At 37.9% G+C, this 22,915-nt stretch overlaps 2 protein-coding genes across 2 annotated transcripts in view; one reads left to right on the forward strand and one right to left on the reverse strand.

Moving 5' to 3' along the window:
• The window catches only part of FBXL13 (F-box and leucine rich repeat protein 13), a 242,872-nt gene that overhangs the window by 88,887 nt on the left and 131,070 nt on the right, over window positions 1-22,915 (forward strand). Inside the window, exon 10 of the mRNA XM_063101040.1 lies at window positions 21,315-21,367. Within this exon, the coding sequence (XP_062957110.1) occupies window positions 21,315-21,367 (53 nt within the window). The remainder of the gene's footprint in view (window positions 1-21,314; window positions 21,368-22,915) is intronic.
• Window positions 1,989-12,790, reverse strand: LRRC17 (leucine rich repeat containing 17). The gene is made up of 3 exons (XM_063098636.1): window positions 12,019-12,790; window positions 6,560-6,715; window positions 1,989-2,386 (listed from the first exon to the last, which is right to left on the reverse strand). The coding sequence occupies exons 1-3, from the start codon at window positions 12,788-12,790 to the stop codon at window positions 1,989-1,991; spliced, it is 1,326 nt and encodes a 441-aa protein (XP_062954706.1).

The raw sequence follows: 22,915 nt of genomic DNA on the forward strand, positions 1-22,915 counted from the left end.
GTGATCCTCCTGTCTCCTAGTGAGGTCACACCAGGCATTCTCCATTATCAAATCTTGGTTGTTTCAGGTCCCATTCCGTCTCCACTTTGAGGCTCATGAATAGTAATAAATGAATTTGTTACATCTCTCTGTTAATACTTCAAATTTAACAGCTGCCTTTAATGCCTCATAGTGAATAATGTGGGGATTTGCACAGAGAACCAATATCTCTAAGTCTCCACCTCTGACCCAAACCACTGGTAAAATGGGCAGCATGATTAGAACCTCACAATCCAGAGTCATTTTCTGAAGCACCAACAACTCCAACAATTCCAACTTCCCATTCTCTTGGTTTCCTGTTCATATTAATACAGATTTAAATGTCTTGGACCAAAGACTCTCTCCTGACAACTGCCATAATGGGTGCTCCTGGAGAGAAAAGCTTAACCATCCTGGTACCTGCTCCTTTTTTAGAGTCTGGTTCTGGAAATTCTGATGCCAGTCAGCCATGGCCAAGGGAAACTTTAAGAGCATCCTGCAGACTTGCACTGCAGAAAGGGAATCCTGGCTCTGCCACCTGCCAGCTGTGTGGCTTTGTCCAAGTTACCTAAACTCTAAGCTTGGATTCCTCATCTATAAAAGGTAGACAATATTACCCATGTCAGAGAGTCCTTCTGAGAACTAGAAGTGGAATATATGAAGCTCTTAGCACAGTGTCTGGCATCTAGGAAGTGCTTAAAAAATGCTCAATACTATTTGTCATATACCATCTGCCATCCTTTGGGAGTTTGTGCAAATATCAAATAAGACCAGCTGCTAAACTTTGTAGGAAATTCTTTATGAATGAAAATGTATTCAACTCAGTGTGAAAAGGAAATCTCTATAAAAAGGAAAAAGTTGTATTTCACTAGGGATTAGTATATATTTCTTTTCACTTTCTTTTTCTATGTAGGGTACAACTAAGTAAATGTAAGCTGGTGGGGTCAGTATTTAAGTTCTAAACATATTTCCCTTTTTCTGGTGATCTGTTTCTCTAGGTGAGCTCATTTTAACTTGCAAACTCAAATCAAACTCAAATCATGGGGTTTCTCTTGGACACCAGCCCCTCCCTCAGTTGCCTCTTAATATTTCCTGTTTTTTGTTTTGGATGCATCCCAAATTCTGGCCCTGACTCCTAATTTCATCCTTTCTTTTATGCTCCTTGATATATTAGCTTAGCAGGAAGTGCTCAGGACCTTCTCCATTGCCAGGTGGCTTTCTAGTCTGTACCTGCTCAAGAAAAACCAATGCTGGTTCCATGTTCATTAGTGTTTATATCTCCTCGGGGCTCGTGATCCACACCAGCTACAATTGCTTCTCTCAGTCCCATATTCTGACCAGCTTCCAGTAGCATTCTCCTATTCTCTACTTATTTCCTGTGACAATTCTCCCTCAGGGTTAGCTTGACAGCGTGTTGCAAGGATCAGTGAAGCGTAGTTGGGAATTTGGGTTTACCAGGACCTAATCTTAGAATGTATTGGAATCATAAATGGAAATTTATTTAATGCATAAACTCGCTTACTGAAAAAAAAGGAGAGGGGCAGGGGGAGGGAATGACATTTGTATCTTTTCATTTTGATTATCTTTAGGTATGTACAAACAGCTATCAAAAGGCATGTAAAAATGAACCAAGTTTTTATTTTTTTATTTTCAAAAAGCAGTAAAAACATTTATACAGGACATTATGAAATTCTAATGCCATCATTAGGACTCACCTCCTGTGGGTCACTGGTGTGGAATCTTGTATCACCAAAGGCTGCTCCGCGAATTTACAGGCAAGCAGGATGAGAGTATTTCCTTGATTACTATAATATTGTCACAATAATAATAATTATTATTATAATACTTAAAGCTTCCTTTAGCTGGATAACCCTGCATAAATAGGCAACACAGTTAATCAAAATGTAAACATAGTTTTTGACGCCAGTACAGCAAATACAAAACTAGTTACAACCAGAACAATTTCTAAGTTATCCCACTATAGTGATTCTCACACTTTGCTTCTTTGTCGTGTGATCTCTATGTATTTTTTCCCATTCATCATCTTCTGCATCTTGGTCAAAAGTCTCAGGGTATGCTGGTAACTTGTCTTTGGGGCATTCTTCATAGTAACTTCGAACATATTTTCCCACAGACCACCCTTTGTATTCTTCAGGCATTTTGCACTCCAGGCCATTATAATGGACATTGTAGTGGTGCTTTAACCAGTAGTAGAGGTAGTGGATGTTGTAGTCACATCTCCAAGGGTTATCTCTGAGCCATAAGAGTTTCAAAAAATACAAGTCTTCTAATACTCCGTAGTCAAAGTTTTGCAGACTGTTGTTTGATAAATCTAACTCTTCTAAATGTGTGAGCCCTAAAAAAGCAGCTAGAAACAGAAAACATTTATTACACCAATGAGTAATTGAGTTAATGTAACTTATACGGTATATCATAAAGACAAATTAAAAATAGGAGGCTTAATTCTCCCTGTTGAAAATAAAGGAAGAGATATCCCTTCCATCCTCTTTCTCAGAGCATGTACTTTAGAAAACTTGTAATTATAAGTAATTTCACGTCTTTTAATGTCTTTAAATCCTTTTGGCGACTACATAGGCTTTTGTCACCTTTATGACCTAGGGGAGGCAAGGACCTGGGAGCCATCTCTTTGAAATGTAAACATCAAGGAACACAATGCCCCTATCTCCCAGTTTCTGTGGGAGAGTAGGAGCCTGACTTTGGTGGGGCTTTGCTTCTAGCTGCAAAATCACCCCAGTCATAAAGATAGAAGGAGTTTGTTTTTCTCCCAATAAAGACAATTAGCTAACAGAGATGGTCACCCCAATTACTAGGTAAAGTTAGGATGAACTATGTGTGATGAAGGGTATTGTCAAGTCCTCTTACTTGAGGACTAGTCTTTTATCTTGAAAACATATATGTAATAGGTAGTATCTGCTTGGCTATCTAAGGGGTGAGATTTCTTTCTGTCTTTGTAGTCTCTTAGTGGATTGTCTGTGATGTGCATCACATTCTGGTTTAATGCTTATCCACTAATGAAAGCATTTTCTTTCTCTACTACCTTTGTTGAGGGGATTTCTGGGTTGGGTGGAGATTTCGTTTTTAATTATATTTCCCCACTGTATACATATTTAAATGCAAAATTCTGAAATATATTTTTACTCAAATCTTTCCCCTTGATTAGACTGACAAGAATACAATATTTTATTTGAAAAAAAATCAGCTTTAAATTAGATTTTAAGCAATGTATTTTGGGCTCATGTGCTTTTTAAAGTATTTCCTGGAGAGATGCCACAAAAATGAGGCATGAATTAAGGAAAATATCTCAAATGTAAGACATAAGTTGCAGAAAAATATGAAAAATGTGCATGCCTGGTGATGATTTGACAGCTCCCTGGGATATCAGTAAACTCTGAAAATGCCTAGGAAACAACTTTTTCCCAGTTTTGGGGGTGAAGGGATTCTACCCCTGTATAATCCAAAACCTAACCATTTTTACCAACGTTTTGAAAACATCTGGTTGTGTTTTGGCAAGCTATGGTAGCTATCAGCTCTGAATCCATATGTATTTAATTTTTCTGGAGGGTGGATAATTAGAACAAACATCAAACACATAACACAAAATAAAACAACAAAAAGCATTTGTCTCCACTCCAAGAGCAAAGAAATCTATACCTAGACTATTCCTATGTCAGTTGATATGGCCTGACCAGGTACCCCAGAATTTATGGGTCAATTTTGATTTTAAGTATTGTTTCTATTTCAAGCACTTTCTCATTACGGCTTTGAAATACCCTTGTTAGAGCATAGTGTCCTTATTTTGAATTTGGAAAATATGCTGTCATACCAATGCCATGAACTATTTTCATATAATCTGTTCCCAGACAAAACTTGTAATTCCTCCTAAAAAAGAATACTTTCTTTCTTGGTACAAAGCAATGGCATGGAGGTGGGTGTGAGGGACAAAAGGTCAGCCCTTGTGATGATAGTTCTGAAGACATTGCATTTTTTCTCTATTTGCTAAAATTATGAGTCAATAATCTCACAAATGTGCTTTTCTTAAAACAAGTCAGCCCTTCAGATTGAAAGCATGTGTAAACATTCCTAGATTTTATTTTGAAAGTGCTGTAGTTGTTACTTAAACCATATGTATTCACACACTTGGGAAAGCTAGTTTTCATCTTTTTCTCAAAGGAGGTAAAACCCCTAGTAGGGTGGCTTCTTTCTCTTTTCCACAATGTCTGACATTTTGTGAGATTGTTATTCACGTCTTTTGATTAAGTCTGGCAACTGTCACTGCATTTGCGTACCTCCAGCACAGATCATTAGAGTCAGTCTGCTTTGGCAGTGTTTCATCTCAAAGACTCTGCAATATAGAGGGACTTTTATTTTAAAACTTCTTTTGTTCATTTTACCTTATTTAAGTGCTGAGTACTTTTTTGTTCCAGAAGACATACCAAGAGAAGTGCTTGGCATTTGGTAGGTACTCAATACATACTTGTTGATATAGAAAATAGTTTCCTGGGACTGAATTGAGCAAAGAAAGAAAGAAAAAATAAAAGTACCACTGATGATAGCAGAGATCATGTTATGTGACAGCAGGGAAGAAACATTGGGTGAACAAGATTAAAAGGCCTTCAGAAGATTCCAAAGATGAAAGAGGAATCTCGCAATTATGGGAATTTTATAACTGATGAGAGAAAAACATCACTAGAAGCAAAACAAATCCATGCTGCACTATTATCTCTCTCTCTCTTTGCATTGACATCTCTCATTTTTCTCTAGTTTTCTTGACATACTGTAGTCCATTATAACTAAAACTTCGTTGTACTATTATTCGCTACTTTAATACGTCTAACTTAGGCTGTTTAATAACTCCATCTAATACTAATGTTTTAGTCTCTTTTAGAGAGAGCTCTAAAGCTTGTTCCCATCGATACTTCTGATAGTTGGTAAGCTACAGTTTTAGATGACTGCATTGGAAGGAAATTAGACATTTGCCCAGGGACCTTTGGCATGGCGTGCTTATCCTGCAGTTCTCAGGGGCAAGAGAGGGAGGGCCTCCACCTCCAAATTCTTCCACCTGTGGCCTGTCCTTGTGCAGAATGCTCCGGTGACTCAGCTGCAAGCTAACGTAATGATCACTTCATTTAGGAGAAGGATGTCTCTATAGTATTCTTGTTTACTGTGAAATGAAGATTGCTTTTGACCTCACAATTCAAAGATGCTCCCGCTAGTAAGTGTAGCATACTGCTGTCCCCTTGGGAAATTTCTTAAACGATGATTTCCTAATATTTTAAAGTGTTAATACTAAAATATGTTTTTGTGGCTCCAGAATGTTCATTCTCAACTTTTACTTCTATCATGTTAAAATCCTAATGTTCTGTTAATGGTACTAGATTACTATTAAGAAGAGGAGAAACAATTGTTTATAACATTACATTGTACTCAAAATGTTTATAACATTACATTGCATTATTAACAGTATTAATAATAATTTTTATAGTTAGAACTTTTCAAATTGAAGTAGCATCGTGAAGGCACATATATTATGTATGTTACAAATCTGATCAATATTGCAGTAATTATCATTTCTTTTCAAGTTCAGTGTGTTTACTTAATTTACCAAGCTCATTTTTTGCAAGAGGCTTTGCTTATCAAATGGAGAAGAGATCTGAAGGATGGAAAAAAGAATTGATTTTGCTCTAGGTGTAAGGATAATTGAAATATAAATAGTCAGGATCCCTCGGATGTTCGGAATCTTGCCCAGCATGACCTAGCCTGTTTAATGTAAACATGCACACGTGCACCCAGGTGTTCCTTGTTTATTGTCTGATGTAATTGTGCATGTACACCCAAGTGTTCTTCGATTATCTGACTCGCAAAGTTTAAAGAACATAGGGCTCTGATCCGCAGTGCCCTCAGGACGCCCTGGGAGGCCACTAGGGCTGCTGGGGTTGCTGCTAGCTACCTGAGCTTGCATCTGAATAAAGCCTATTAATTTTTACCCATGGCTCCCATGATCTTTTTCCTATTACCTAGCTCATGGAACTGCATGTGAGGGGCTTGTGACCCAGTCTTTACAATGGATTTGAAGGGTCTGTGGGCCCTAGCCCAACCCTAGGATTAGGCATAATATATCTGGTTCTGGTTTAAGCACATTTTATTTTAACTTATGAGCTTGGTGCTTAAAAGTTTGTTTCAAATTTACTCTAAATAAGTTGGGGCTTAATGAATAGCAAAGAAAATTTTCCTTTAAAAATCACAACATGTTGACCCCTTGCTACATATTATTTTTTAAATGTATTCTAAAAACTTTGTTTTAGTTAATTTAATAAATGTTAGTAATATACTGTATTACATAATTCATAAAGCAACATTTTGGCAAATATTTCTGAGTGTCAGACAAGTACCAATTTAAGTGTCATGTTAAAATTCATGCTTTATTAACTTAGTTTAACTAAATTTATTGTAAATGTTGCCATGGGAAAAAAAATCATAAAGCATTGGTCACCCATTGAAGGGGCTATTCCGTGGAGCTTACCAGGATCTATGAATTCAATGCCATTGCTGCTGAGGATTAATTTCTTTAGCTCATGAACATCTTCAAATTCCTTGGGTCGAAGTTGCTTGATTTTATTGTATGACAAGTCAAGTTTAACAATATCTGGAGGGATGTTGTTTGGAATTTTCTTCAGCTCTGGAAAAATTAATAATATTTAGGTTATCATGCTCTTGCCACATTTTCTCTATCACTGGTGCACCTGTGTGATTGAAGAATCGGCTCTTCAAGATAAAGGGGAAAGGGATAGTAAAGCCAAAGAAAGTTGGTATGCAAGCCTTGGCATGTTGGAAAGTTGGAAAGAAAGTCTTGGCATGTGCTAAACCTGGTCAAAGCCCAGCGAATCGAGTGCATCATGCCCATAGGAGGGGATATTACTCCTTGCTGAGCTGTTCAGAGAAGCTTCCTAGAGGCAGTAGCAGGAAGTCAAGAGAAGGCCCAGCAGGTGGTGCAGCTTTGTTGGCTGAGTCATCAGGTGAAGCTGTGGAACTCAATCCTGGCTACCTATTAGAATCACCTGGGAAGCTTTTAAAAAAGCCAAAACAAAACAAATCAAACTTCTGTGTCGCCTTCCATGCCTTCCCTGCCTTCCCATTCCTGTGGTTTTCACTAATAGTTATGCCTTTTTGGTGCATCTTGATCCTGATCAGATCATGTCACTTTTCCAGTTGGCTTCCCATCTGCAGATGGCAGAATCCTCCAACTGCTTCCTGTCTTACTACGAATAGAAGCCAAGAGTCCTCACTGAGGCCCGAAAAGCCATTATCGGCACCTCCTAGGTTCTAGAAAGCCGGACTTGTTTGCTGAACCCACATCTGCTGGGCTGGACATGAGGGGGAATGACAGAGCAACCACTAGAGGGCAAGCTTAAGTGGGTTAACCACAAATAAATGGGTAGAAAAAAATGTTTATGAAAATACTGAAGCCCAGCTTAAGCAATGTGGCAGACCTGTGGATACTGGAAAAATAATATGAATTGCAGGACCGACTTTGGGGTTGTCAGCAGCAGCCCTGGGTAAAAATAGGATCCACAAGTAATACCAGGAAATGCAAATCAAAGCCATTACCAGAGTGGCTTAGAAAAAGATGGAAAAATCTTATTTGTTGTACTGATGAATAAAAACAATTCTTTTTTGTTTTTTGTGTTCTTTTACCTTAGAACTTGAATGAGAAATATCGATGTAAAGTACTGTTGGCTTTGATAAAGAGCATATACATAGACATTTCATGACCAGACACCACATGGCATGCATATTTCATATTAAGGACTACCTGAAATACTTGTTAAATGCCTCAACAAATACCACATTTACTTAGTTATCACCCTTTGTAAGCCTTGCCCTTTCCCCAGGCAAACCTCGCTGATTTTGAGAAGGAAATTGGGAAATTTTCTCCATATAATTTTCCCATTAACTAGGCTATCTTGGTTGTCAGCAACCTCAGAACTACTCTGAAGGATTGGTAGCAGTAGGTAGAGACATAAATCGACCTGTTTATTGCAAATAAAAAATTCTTAACTGTTGTTCAAACAAGGGGTAAAATCGTGCCCTTAACTTCAGTGGCAGCTGGGAGAATTTACCAGCATAATTCTCTCCAGCCTGATCTTAGAAATAAAATGACTCCTTAATTTTTAGTCATTCTGGTAAATGTGAAGCTAAAAGCAGCTTTAAAAACTCTTACTTTCATGCATTCTTGGCAAATTCATGTACCTCAATATGGCATAAACATGCCTTTCAACTAATCCCACATTTATTCCCTTTGAAAGACTAAGTTTTGTTGGCAAAGTGCCTGTCCCTCAGTGATTAAAGCTATTATTTATTCTTCTTGCTGTCAGATGTTTAAGGCAAAAATAGTCATCTTTGAGGTCTGTGGTCAAATTGGTACAGATTAGATACCCTACGCACACCATCCAACTCATTTCAAGTCAGCTAGGAAAGGCTCAACTCCCAAGTTAGGGGAATCTGTGTGCAGGCTCCCTGTGTGTGATCGTGTACGTGGTATACTTGTACAGAGCTGAAGAGGAGGTCTCAGTACTGGGAGAAAGCATACATAAGGCATTTACAAATTCTCCTTAGCTAATAATGACACTTAGAATCTTAAGGGAGAAATGGCATTGCACAGTAGTCAATGGCTTGGAAACTGGATTACTGACTGCCTATGTGCCCTTTGAAGGGTTACTTAACTTCACTACACTTTAGTTTCCTCATTTGTAAAATGAGGATAATAGTAGTACTTTTTAAAAGGTTTTGAGGAGTAAATGACATAATGCATATAAACTGCTGTGTCTCAGGGCCACAGAGCATTTAGATGGTAGCTCTTATTAATATCACCACTAGTTCCTCTCTTGGTAGCATGTTTTAGGCTTCTTTAGATTCTACATAGTGTCTAACATGTGGAGCACAATAATCAAAAGTATTACTACATTCCAGCAGGGAGCTAGAGAGGAACATTACTGAACATTTATTCTAGGTATTTGTACATTTGTTACCCATTTATAGGATGGAACAAGGAAAATTAGAGTGGATTGGATTCGGTTTGTCATGCTTGAATTCTAGCCATGATTTTCAATTTCTATATATTTTTATTTATTTATCTATTTATTTATTTGACACATAATTGATTGTACATATCTGTGAGATATTGCATTGAATATCAATATCTATGTACCATATGTGATGCTCAATTCAGGAAAATTAACACATTCAACACACAATGCAATCAAAAGTCACTGCTTTGAAAGAGCAAAGAAAGGCAACTCAATTATTATCAATCTAAAGCATGTGGTCCTGTGCCAGGTACAACCAAAGGGAGTGTAATAGACAACACCTTTGCCTTTTTTTTTCTTTTCCTTTGTGGCGGCTGGCCAGTAGCCAGTATGGGGATCTGAACCCCTGACCTTGGTGTTACAACACTGTGCTCTAACCAACTGAGCTATCTAGCCAGCTCCCTTTGCCTTTAAACTTATGGGAATTGACAATATAACAGAAAAATGAAAAATAAATGATCAAATGAGTCAATAATAGATTTATGAGAACAATAGTGAAAGCCATTTATATTGATGATATTAAAATATCAAACTACCCTTCATCTTCTAATCTAAAAGTATAGGCTCTGAATTACATAGTCATTAACATTTGGAGGAACTTGAGTTGTCCTTTAATATATGACCTATTATTGTATATACTAAGTGTGTATGTCATGAAATTTTATATTGTGTTCCAGTAAATAATATGTGTATTTTTAAGGCGGGGGGGGGATACATTTATGTGGAGCATTTCTGGAAGGTTGTGTTTAGACAACAATAAGTTAAGGAAAGAAAACAATTAAAAAAAATATTTTTATAACCTGATGTTTTCCAAGAGAAAAAGGGAAAAATATCATGGGAAAAACAAAAACAAAAAAAAACAAGGAACAAAAGACAAAAGCAGAAATTGGTTCATTGTGGAAGGGAATGGCCCAAGAGTATACAAGCAGTAAAAAAGAAAGATATTTCCTAACATGTTATCTCTTCATAGAGCACAGTGCAGTCTAGCTGTAGAAGTCTTAAATTTTGTGTAGAAGATATTTTTCTCAGATAATTCATGAACTTAATCTTGCCTGCTTTTCTCTTTGACACCTGATGCAGCAAGTGCAAATTCACTTTAGTTTGAGAGTAGAACCTCAGCAATATCAAGTATTCTAACCCCAATCTAGGAGAGTAGCTTTTTTTGGTTTTAAAAATATATAATTCCAGTTTTTAATCTAAGCATCACAAAGGACATCCTAGAAAAACATGAAGCTCATTACTAAGTACTCACCATAATAATATCAGGGAAATTCTACCCGATCTGGCTACAGAGAAACTACATTTACTGACTCTTCTGGAATTCTCTAGTGCTTGCATTGTTGAGGCAGCTGCTTGTTTGAACATGGTCAGATTAATTCTAGAAGACAGCAGATGAAGTAGAAAGCTCATAGGCTTTGGGTTCGGTAGACGAATGTTCAGATCTTAGCTTTGCTGCTTGCCTATGAGGCCTTGGCCAAGTGACTGACCCTCCCTGAGCGCCTTTTTCATCATCTGTTAATGGGGATGCTACTACCATCCTGGAATTGTGGATAGCATGTGTGTGGGGTACCTGGAGCACAGTAGGTTTTCAGTTAATGAGCACTTTCTCTCAAATTCAGAGAAGCCCAGAATGGCGCATCTCAGGTTATGAATGCTGTAACTGCTCCACTATGGCATCAAATTATACATAGTTCACAGGTGTCTTAGTAAGTGAACATTCCCATGCCACATGTCTGTGGTGTGATCTAACCAGGTGCCACCTTCAGAGTTAGGCACAAGGCTTGAGCACAATTTTGCTGATAAATGAGCAAATTTACTCCTGGCTCAGGTTGACATTAAATTCCTGCCTATTATTCTCTTGGTTCTCTGAAACTTCCCTTTCTCTTGCCTTCAAAGAAACAAAACAAAGCAAAACTTCCCAAAATAGGTGAAAGGAATGCTATTATATTCTATATGACCCTAATCCAATGACATCTAGCTTTAATATTGCAAATAAATTATTAAACCATGCCAGAAATGAAACACACAGAATTTGTCATATGGCTTGTTATCATAAGGTAGATTAGCAGTTCCCAGACCACACTTTGAGAACAGTCTTCACTAATATGTCAAGAGCATTACTAAAATCTCCCATCTGTTTTCTTAGTTCATGAATTTATCCTGTTTGTGCAAATCTTGCACAGTACAAGCACCTGAATGTGTGTGATGTAAAACCCAGTAATGATTTACGAGAATTCAGTAATACTCTAGAAAGCTTTCCTTAGTCTTAGTTCTTGGATTAAATATTTTAAATTTAGTTCTTTACTTTTTTTGTTTTATTCTGGATAATTTGGGGAACAATTAAGATATAGGATGTTAGCAAGCATTTATTAAAACCTTCGGACTAAATGACAAGACATACAGAAGCCCTGTCACTACATCCTGCTTGGCCTCTGCGTCAGAGTGCTCTCACTGGTTCTGTTCTGCAGATGTTTTTTCTTGAGGTTATCTCCCCACAGATGCACACCACATTTTGATTTTAACTGGTGTGAATCAGGTTATATAGAAGGCCTTCACACTTGTATTCATACTCATTGATTTACCTACATAAATTAAATTGGATTTAAGATGAAAGGAATTCCTTACGGCCACAGCTTGCAATGAGCAAATGAGTAGGATCGAAATGGTTGCCCCTCCTGAGGATACTTCCTTCCCTCCTCTGCTGTCCCCTAATCACCAGCCATCTTGAGTCTGGATTCCTGAAAGGCTTAGAGTAAATTACACTGTCATTGGGGAAAGATTTCTGGTGGAAGTGACACCAGAAATTCCAAGGCACAGTGGGGTATAGGGAATATTATCAGATTCACAGAGCATTTTTAATCATCGATGAAAATGAAAAAATAAGAAATGTACAAACCTTTCCTTTTGCAGTCCAGTGTTTGTATGGGAAACACGTAATTGTAGCAAAGAGTTGAGTCTACCTCAGGCTTGATGACTGGAGGTCTGCCTGACACTTGGGGTCTCGGGTCCAATTGTTCCTTTTCTTCCTCATTACATAACTGTTCAGATGTTATCTGCCGCAGTTTTTTATTTTTTAGTTCTTCTGGGCTTTCACACTTGGCATAGTTCCCCAAATTCCGGTTCCTTGGAATCTGCAACATGGAAACCAGGGTTTCTATCTCACAAGTACAGCTCCAGGGGTTGTCATAAAGACGCAGGTAGCTCAGGAGAGGCGTGTAAATGAACACCTCCTCTGTCAAGACTTTGATCTGGTTATGCTGCAGTAAGAGGGTGGTAAGTCTGTTTAAACCAAAAAATGCCTCACTCTCAATTTTGGAAATCTCATTCTGTTGTAGATCCAGGCTTTTCAGCTTTTTAAACTTGGAAAACATGTTGTTCTTCAATATGCGGATCTTGTTTCTTGCTAATAGCATGTGCAGCAAATCCTCAGGCCAGCCTGGCAGCACATAAAGTAATTTTCTTTCTTGACAATCTAAGTATTTCTCATGGAGATACATGTACATGTCACAGGGGAGGCCTGGAGCATAGCGTTTGACTGGGTTGGAGCCTCTTCGGCCTCCACCCGCCCGGCCATGATTCTCTCGGCTTCTCACACCCCCAGGGCTTGCTTTGCGCAGCTCAGCAGCTTTGCAAAAGCAGAGCAGAATCACAATGGTAACCACGCGCATCCTGTCATCCAGCTGGCCCCAATTACTTGGTGTGACAGATGCAACAATAAAAGTATTCCTATGAAATCCAAGTTTGGGTAATTTTAATCAATGCAGTTCAGGAACAATGAAGCTCAGCTGAGGTATGTGGAGTCCCTAGGTTGCAAAAGAGAAAAATATTAAAAGTTAAGAATGATTGAGGTCACTGAGTGTGACAGGTAATAACAACCTTTTTTTTTTTAAAGCAAAGGTCTTCTAGTTAATAAAGGTGCTAACACTGAGGGCAGCTCCAACTGCCCAGAAGCAGGCAAGGAGCACACCAAAAACACTACCTCCACACAGGTGACCCACCACATCCATCACCACAGCCACAGCTGCCACAAAAGTGGCTTGCCACCACCATGGTAGCTACAGCCACCATGCAGGTGGCCCTCCATACACTTGACTACGTTGACACAAGGAGAGTCACCAGTGGAGACCTGAAAAAGAACAGGAAGTCTCTCTCCTCAAAGCCTGCTCCAGAGTAATAGAAAAAGCAACTTCTCTACCAGATGACCAACATCAATGTAGATATACTAGAAATACAAAAATCCAAGGAAATAAAACACCACCAAAAGAATACAGTAATTCTCAAATACTAGACCCTCTAGAAAAGGAAACACTTGAAATGACTGAAAAGGAATTCTAAGCAACAATCTTAAGGAAACTTACTGAGATACAAGAAGACTGATAGACAGCATATGAAATGAGAAAAAATAATCCAGGATATGAAGGAGAAATTTTACAAAGAATACCATAAAAAAGAATGTAGCATAACTCATAGCACTGAAAGGTTCATTCAATAAAATATAAAACACATAAAATGATTGCTTAAGCAGCAGTCTAGAACAAGCAGGAGAAAGAACTTCTGATCTTGAAGATAGTCTTTTCAAAATAACATAGGTGGACCAAAAGAAGGAAAAACAGAATTTTAAAAAATGAAGAAAATCTGAGAAGCTAGCAGACAACCATAAGCACACAAACATTTGAATCATGGGTGTTCTAGAAGGGCAGGAGAATTGAAAATGCATGGAAAACCTATTTAATTAAATAATAATGGGAAACTTCCCAGGTATAGGGAGAGACATGGACCTTCAGATCCAGGAGGCCCAAAGATCCCCAAACAGATTCAACCCAAAATGACCCTCTCCAAGAAACATTATAGTCAAACCAGCAAAGCTCAAAGACAAAGAGAGAATCTTAAAAGAAGCAAGAGAAAAGTGTCAAGTCACCCATAAGGCAGTATCTGTCAGACTCACAGCAGACTTCTCAACAGAAACTCTATAGGCCAGAAGAAAAGGGGATGATATATTCAAAATACTAAAATAAAAAAAAATTGCCAGCCAAGAATACTATACCTGGCAAGGCTATTCTTCAGAAATGAGGGAAAAATAGTGTATTTTCAAGACAAAAACTGTGGGAGTTCACCACCACAAGACCAGTCCTGCAAGAAATCCTCAAGGGAGTCCTGCATCTGGAATCTGAAAAATGATAATCACTACCATGAATATACAAGAAAGAACAAAACCCACTGGTAGAACAAAAATCCAAATGAGAAAGAGAAAGAAACTAAATCTTACCACCACAAAAAACTGAGAAACATCAAAGACAAACAATAAAAGGGAAGAAAGGGACAAAAGATATTTAAAACATCGAAATGAAAATTGATAAAATGCCAGAAGTGAGACACTGCCTTTCAAAACAACCCTAAGTGTAAATGGATTAAACTCCCCACTCAAAAGACACAGACTGATTGGATTAAAAAACTAGATCCAACTATGTGTGATCTTCAAGAGACTCACTTCACCTGTAAAGAAACACAGACTAATAATGAAGGGATGGAAAAGATATACCATGCAAACAGAAAGCAAAAATGAGCAGGAGTAGCTATTCTTCTATTGGACAAAACAGACTTTAAACCAAAAACCACAAAAAGAGACAAAGAAGGCCACTATATAATGATAAAGGGATCTATACAACAAGAAGACATAACAACCAAATATATGTATGTACCCAACAATGCAGGAACCAGATATATAAAGCAAACACTATTAGAGCTAAAGAAAGAGATAGACCAAAATACAGTAATAGTAGGGGACCTGAACACCCCTCTGTCAGCACTGGACTGATCATCTAGGCAACAAATCAACAGGGAAACACAGGATTTAAACTAAACTTTATTTTTTATTATTTATTTATTTTTTTAAAAGATGACCAGTAAGGGGATCTTAACCCTTGGCTTGGTGTTGTAAGCACCACACTCAGCCATTGAGGGAACTCACCATCTCTATATAGGATCCGAACCCATGGCCTTGGTGTTATCAGCACCACACTCTCCTAACTGAGCCACTGGCGGGCCCTAAACTAAACTTTAAACCAACTAGACCTGGCAGATATCTATAGAACATTTCATCCAACAACCATAGAATATGCATTCTTCTCATTAGCACATAGAACATTCTCCAGGATAGACCATGTTTGGTCACAAATCAAGTCTCAACAAATTTTTAAAAACTGAAATAATTTCAAGTATCTTTTCAGACCACAATGGATTGAAATTAGAAATCAATAACAAGTGAAATTCAGGAAGCTATACAAACACATGGAAATTAAGCAACATGCTCCTGAATGACCTATGAGACCTATGAGTCCAAGAGGAAATTAAACAGGACATTAAAAAATTTCTTGAAACTAGTGATAATAAAGACACATCATACCAAAACCTGTGGGATACTGCAAAAGCAGTACTAAGAGGGAAGTTTACTGCAATGAATGCTTACATCAAAAGAATAGAAAGATTTTGAATAAACAACCTAATTGTACAGCTCAAAGAACTAGAAAGACAAGAAAAATCCAATCCCAAAAATAGTAGATGGAAAAAAAATAAGATCAGAGCAGAACTAAATGAGATAGAGACCCAAAAAATGATACAAAAGATTGATGAAACAAAAAGTTAGTTTTTAGAAAAGATAAACAAAATAGATAAGTCACAAGCTAGGCTAACTTAGAAAAAAAAAAAGAGAGAAGACACAAATAACAAAAATAGAAATGAAAAAAGAGACATTGTAACCGATACCACAGAAATACAAAGAATCATTAGTGACTATTATAAACAACTGTATGCCAACAAATTCGAAAATCTGGAGGAAATGGATAAATTTCTGGACACATACAGACTACCAAGACTGAACCAAGAAGAAATAGAAAACCTGAACACACCTGTAAGAAGCAATGAGATTGAAGCAGTAATCAGCAGTCTGTCAACAAAGAAAAGCCCAGGACTGGATAGCTTTACTGCTGATATCTACCAGACCTTTAAAGAGGAATTAATACCAATTCTCTTCAAACTATTCCAAAAAATTGAAACAGAGACCATTCTCTGAAACTCATTCTATGAGGCCAGCATCACCCTGATACCAAAACCAGAAAAGATATAACCAAAAAAAGAAAACTACAGGCCAAGATCTCTGATGAACATCAACACAAAAATCCACAACAAAATATTAGCAATCAAAATACAGCAACACATCAAAAAAATTATACATCATGATCAAGTGGGATTCATCCCAGGGATGCAAGGACAGTTCAACATATGCAATCAATAAATGAGATACATCACATCAACAAAACCAAGGACAGGAACCATATGATTATCTCAATAGGCACAGAAAAAGCATTTGACAACATTCAACATCTTTTCATGATAAAGACTCAGCAAATTAGGTATAGAAGGAAAGTATCTCAACACAATAAAAGGCAAACCCACTGCCAATATCATCCTGAATGGGGAAAAGCTTTTCCCTTCATAACCAGAAAAAGACAAGGATGCCCACTTTCACCACTCCAATTTAACATAGTAATGATTAGGCAAGAGAAGGAAATAAAGAGCATCCAGGTTGGAAAAGATGAAGTCAAACTGTCCCTGTTTGCAGATAATGTGATCCTATATAGAGAGAAAAAACTAAAAGACTCTACCAAACAGCTCTTAGAGCTGATAAATGATTTCAGTAAAGTTGCAGGATACAAAATCAACATGCAAAAATCAGTAGTGTTTTTATACTCTAAAAACAAACTGCAGAAAAAGAAATCTAGAAAGCAAGCTCATTTACAATAGCCACCAAAAAAACAAAACAAAACAAATAAACAAACAAAAAACCCAAAAAGCAAACAAACAAAAAAAAACCCCTAGGAATCAATTTAACCAAGGAGGTGAAGGATTTGTACAATGAGGGCTACAAATCATTGCTGAAATAAAGAGGACAGAAAAAAATGGTAAAGATAGGAAGAATTAACATTGTGAAAATGTCCATACTACTCAAAGCAATCTACAGATTTGATGTAATCTTCATCAAAATACCAATGACATTCTTCATGGAAATAGCAAAAACAATCCAAATATTCATATGGAACAACAAAAGACCCCAAATAGCCAGAGCAATCCTGAGCAAAAAATAAAAAAATAAAGCTGGAAGCATGGTACTGGCATAAAAACGAATGCTATTCCTGTGGAACAGAATGGAGAACCCAGAAATCAACCCACGTACTTACAGCCAACTGATATTTGACAAAGGCAACAGGAGCATATATTGGGCAAAGGACTGCTTCTTCAGTAGGTGGTGCTAGGAAAACTGGACATCCATATGTAGAAGAATTAAACTGGATAAACTGGACCTGTACCTCTTACCATATACCAAAATCAACTCAAAATGGATTAAAGACATATATAACACCCTATATAAACTATAAAACTACTAAAAGAAAACATAGGGGAAACACTCCAGGAAATAGGACAGGGCAAAGACTTTATGAACAAGAGCCCCAAATGACAGGCAACGAAAGGAAAAATAAATAGGATTACATCAAACTAAAAAGCTTCTGCACAGCAAAAGAAACAGTTAACAGAATAAAAAGACAACCTACAGAATGGAAAAAAAAATCACAAACTATGTATCTGACAAGGAATTAATATCCAGAATATACAATGAACTAAAACAACTTAACAGTAAGGAAACATGTATCCCAATTAAAAAATGGGCAAAGAAGCTAAATAGGCATTTCTCAAAGGAAGATATACAAATGGCAACAGATACATGAAAAAATGCTCAACATCACTAAGCATCAGGGAATGCAAATCAAAACCACACTGAGATATCATCTCTTGCCAGTTAGACTGGCCAGTATCAAAAGGGCAGAGAATAACAAATGCTGGCAAGGATATGGAGAAAGAGGGACCCTCCTGCACTGTTGGTGGGAGTGTGAATTAGTGCAGCCATTACGGAAAACAGTATGGAGTTTCCTCAGGCAAGTACAGATAGAACTGCCATATAATCCCGCAGTCCTGCTACTGGGTGTATACCCAAAGAAATGGAAATCATGTTGAAGGGATACCTGCACTCCCGTGTTTATCACACCTCTGTTTACAATAGCTAAGAGTTGGAACCAACCTAAACGTCCACCAGTGGATGACTGGATGAGAAAAATGTGGTGTATATACACGACTGGAATACTACTCTGCCATAAAATGGAATGAAATTCTGCCATTCGCAGCAACATAGATGACCTTAGAGAAAATTATAAGCCAGGCACAGAAACAGAAATACTGCATGTCCTCACTCATAAGTGGGAGCTGAAAAAAAAAAAGAGAGAAAGATACAATAATCACAATAATTTCTTGAACTCTCAAAAAGAAAGAACCGAACTGAGGACACCAGATGTGGGAAGTGGGGGCAGGTAAGGAGAAATTGGTAAAGTGCCACAAAAAATCTTTACATTTTGTAATGATAAATTAAAAAAAAAAAAAATACAGGTGCTCACAGAACAGTGGGGTGTAGAAGACTCCTCACCCTGTTATTTGCTTGGTTTAGTGGCCAAATGTTTGTTCTCTGAATCTGAATCAAGGCTCTCTGCCCTGCTTCACTGTGCAGCACTAGGCCAGTTATTTAACCTCATCTTCAGCATCTGTAAAATGGGGACCCAGGATACCTCCTAATATTGTCGGGAGGATGAATTGGGCTCATGCACGTAGGACACTTCACAGTGCTTGGCCCAGGAATATGCCACAAATGTTAGGACTCAGCATGATGAAAACTGCAACCTATAGCCATCATCAAATTGAATTAAAACAATGACAGTCCTGCGATGTGCAGACAGGAGTAAGACTTGAATGACTGTCCTCCTGGGCTTATTTTTTTCCTTTCCTTTACTGTCTCTCAGTCACCACGTTGAGTGTGGGCTCCAGGAATGCTCAGAGTAGATAGCACTGGTCTTGTTATCTTCTGCACATCTTGGCTCAAATGTCACCTTCTCAGTGAAGCCTTCTCTGTTGGCCCAATTTAAAACTGTACCCCTTCCACTCACTGGGTGCTCACAATCCCCTTTCTTGTTTTATTTTTCTCCATAGCATTTATCACCATCTCAAAGTAGATACCGTACTTCTTTTGTTTACTGTCAGATTCACCCAACTAGAAAGTAAACACCATAAGGACAAGGATTTCTGTCTATTGTGTTAATTGCTGTATTTCCTTGATAAATATTTGTCAAATGTATGAATTACTCTCAGGTAACTATAAGAATATTTCCCTCATAAATTTATGTTATTTGGGGAATCCATTTTCTCTTTAAATATTACTGATGATTTGCAAAGTCTGCACATTTTTAAGAATTGTTTTCATCTTTAAAAAAATCTGAAGTATACCTGGTTTGCCTTTATCACTTAGGACATAGTCCACTCTTGGCAACAGAAGAAATGTTCAAAACAGACTAATAACATGTCTGTTGTTATTAGTGTGGGGCTATGTGGTTATGAGTAGCAGATGTGTTGTCTATTCATTGTAGCAGTTTTGTTACCAGACTATGGGGGTCCATCCCTCAGACGGTGAGAAACTGCCAAGACCAGGGTAGGAGGAGAAGGCTTTATTACTTGCAAGCAGGGAGAACACTGGGGATCGCTCCCAGAGCAGTGTCTCCCCAAACAAGGGCAAGGGGTTGTCTCATATAGCCCAAATCCCCACCTAACTTCCTGCCCAAGCTCCCATAGAAGGTTCTCTCATGTAAATAAAGGATACAGCTTGTTCAGTTTGGATTGGTTGACTATGGGACATAGTTCATTGGTCAGTTCTGAAGCCAAATTTGCATTTGGACCTGGGAAGGAATGTGGCCTTTGGGCAACAGTGGGACCTCAGGAAGTTGTCACACAGGCTAAGCCTTGAGCCCTCAGCTAGTGCAGGTTTATAGTCCATAGGTGTCAAAGTAAGACTTCCTGTTGTGGTTGACCCACGACATAAAACAGAGTAGGTAGGTGTGGAGATCCCAGTGTAGATTTTAGCATTAAACTGCAGCAAGTTTATCTCTGGGGCCCCTGTTTCTGTTTCAGGCAATATATTTGAGGACAGTCTAGTATTTCATGGTTCATGACTTCCTACCACTTCCTGCATCAACAGAAACTCAGAACAAAGAGTTGTGACCGGTTCACTTCCTGTTTCGAACTTTTTAGTGGTGGCGAGCACATGGGTATTGAGGAGACCCTGGAGCCCAGGTTACAGTTGAATGCCAGGATCTCCTCCGATCACCCCCTTGCCTGGAGCGTTCCTTCTTCATGGGGTCTCCCCCTCCTAGACTGACTTCACCTTTCTTTGCCTCCTGCATTCCTCCCATTCACTGGTTGTGTGTCCTCCCCTAGATGCTTCTCTTTTGTCTCAGATTTGGAGTTTCACTTGCTGTCCATCCTGATTCAGGACACTGCTTGTGTAGCAGTCTGCTGTCTAGCTGTTGGTGTACATGTTTTTTCTTCCCTGAAAGACCATAAGCTGTGCAGTGGTCCCAGAACTAATCAGGCACTCAGCCTTTCTGACCCTCCACTTCTCTGTCTGCAACTTATTGTAAACTGTGTATAAATCTAACTAAAAATCCCTAACAAATACATTTGTTTATTTTATGCATGCTGAATTATTTATGATATGCATGCTGAAGTATTTGGAGGGAAGTGTGTTGGTGTCTGCAACTTTGAAATGCATAAAAAAATAAGATGAATTGAGGGATGGAGGGGTGAGTGGACATGTGTTAAAGCAAATACAGTAAAATATAAATTATAATCTAGGTGGTGGCTATATGGGTATTCATGGTACCATTCTTTCAATTTTTATATATGTTTGAAAAATTTCCTAATAAAAGGTTAAAAGGAAACAAAAAACACATGCATGAAAAAAGCAGGTTGGTTTTCGTCAAATGCTTGCAAGCCAAAAGTTCTAAGTATGCAGTTTTTCCCAAAGTAGTATTTTCCTCTTTTCCCCTTCCTCTTGTAACCCTCAAACAATAATAAACATGTGTATATATTTTAATTTTGAAGCCAAAATAAATGGTTTTTCTGGGAAAAGGAACCATATACTTAGAACATGTTACTTGCCAAGATTTTTGTTTGTTTTCTAATGAATACATCACATTGAATGTGGGATGGATAAACTTTAAGTTTAAACATTTGTAATAGTGATGTGTAACTTTTTTGATTTAGGCCACTGTAAAAACTTGCAAGAGTTGAATGTCTCTGACTGCCCAACACTCACGGTGAGTAGAAGCAGCTTATTTTACTGTTGTTTATATAGGTAGATTCAGACTTGGCACGTTGGAGTGCCAGTACTTAGAATACCTGCTTGTGTGCTCATTGCGGATTAAATGTAGGAAGAAGCAAACTATGCTTAACATAAGCAAGAAATTTCACCCCATCTGTACAATGCTATTATTAATCTTGTAGATATATGCCCAAGGTTAAAGCCTCTGGCAAGTGGAAACTCTTCAATGATTATACAGAAATGAACTGTATTTATATTTAATGCTCTGTGAATATGAGACTGAAAAAATTTGGCCCCAGTAGAGGTGATGGTTTCATTTTAGTGTTTTCATGGCTACCAGCCACTGTGCCAAAGATGGAAATGAACATGTATCCCTAGCGAGCTCCTTTCTAGTACCTTTCTCCAGTCTTTGCCTCTGCCCCAATCTGCCTTCTACCCTGTGAGCTCATAATACTCTTTCTAAAAGTTAGCTCTGACCATTTCGCTCCCATCTTCCATGAACTACACATGCTCCCGTCATCTACTCTACTGGATAAAGTCAGAGCTCCTTAATGTTACTGTATCTTGGAGACCCTTATGTACCATAGAGGAATCTGACTTTCCCTTTGAGATAAGAAGGGAATCCTTTCTGGGCATTTTCCTGTCTAGAGGAGCTAGAATATCTAAACTCCCATTCTCAGTAATATTTAAAAGAACTCAAGATTCAGTCCCCAAATACTAAAAGACATAAGTGCAAAAACTATCTGAAAGCCTACATCTTCCCAGGGGCTTATACTTTAACATAAACAAGGTGCTTCTTTACGTTTAAAAGGGTGGCCCACAAGAAACGGAGGCATAGACATGTCAAAGACCACATCAGAGAAAAAATGTTCTACTTTCTCTGGTTGCAGTCTAACTTTCTCCATCAGCAAAGTGAACAGGGGCTCCTTCATTAGAGAAATTTAAAACTTTTACTACCACATTCTTCAGATGTATGCCTGTGGTTATAATGAGGTCATTTGTTAAATGGATTCATTCTTTTTGTGGATATTTTTAGTACCTACTATGTTAAGGATATTCTGTTAGGGGTTAGAGGGAATTTAAAAATGAATAAATTCTCAGTTCTTGCCCTCAGGGAGCTTCAGTTCTATATTTGAGTAAAAGATCATATTCTTTGAATTTGGCTTTCTAACAGGGTAGTCAAAACAATGCCATCTGCATCGAATTTGTGAACATCAAAGTCTTGTCTAATTTTGGACTCTAACAATATGAAGGGCTGATAATTTTATACAGCTACATTTTACTATTGCTTTTCCCTTTGGGACATAGACTGAGAGACAGGCTTACATTTAAGGAGTTGGGGAACATTCATTCAAAGAACTTTGATTTCTAAGCTTGTCTTATGAAATATATTACACTCAGAAGGATTGAGTACATTGCGAACAAATTCACTGGCCATTCTGCAATGTAGGCAATCAGATAGTTTTTGCATTTATGTCTTCTCATCAAGGTCTGAACAAACAAGTGCACTATCACCTCGATGCATGTTTGGCATGCTGAACAT

This window comes from Cynocephalus volans, chromosome 6 (assembly GCF_027409185.1).
Source record: "Cynocephalus volans isolate mCynVol1 chromosome 6, mCynVol1.pri, whole genome shotgun sequence".
NCBI lineage: Eukaryota > Metazoa > Chordata > Mammalia > Dermoptera > Cynocephalidae > Cynocephalus > Cynocephalus volans.

Bases quoted from the DNA above. Each gene is read 5' to 3' on its own strand.
- LRRC17 (XM_063098636.1), bottom strand. From the start codon at position 12,790: ATGCGCGTGGTTACCATTGTGATTCTGCTCTGCTTTTGCAAAGCTGCT. The intron at 6,716-12,018 runs GTTTGTACATTT...TAATTTTTCCAG, and splicing joins ACTGGACTGCAAAAGGAAAG to AGCTGAAGAAAATTCCAAAC. The intron at 2,387-6,559 runs GTAAGCTCCACG...TTCTGTTTCTAG, and splicing joins CATTGAATTCATAGATCCTG to CTGCTTTTTTAGGGCTCACA.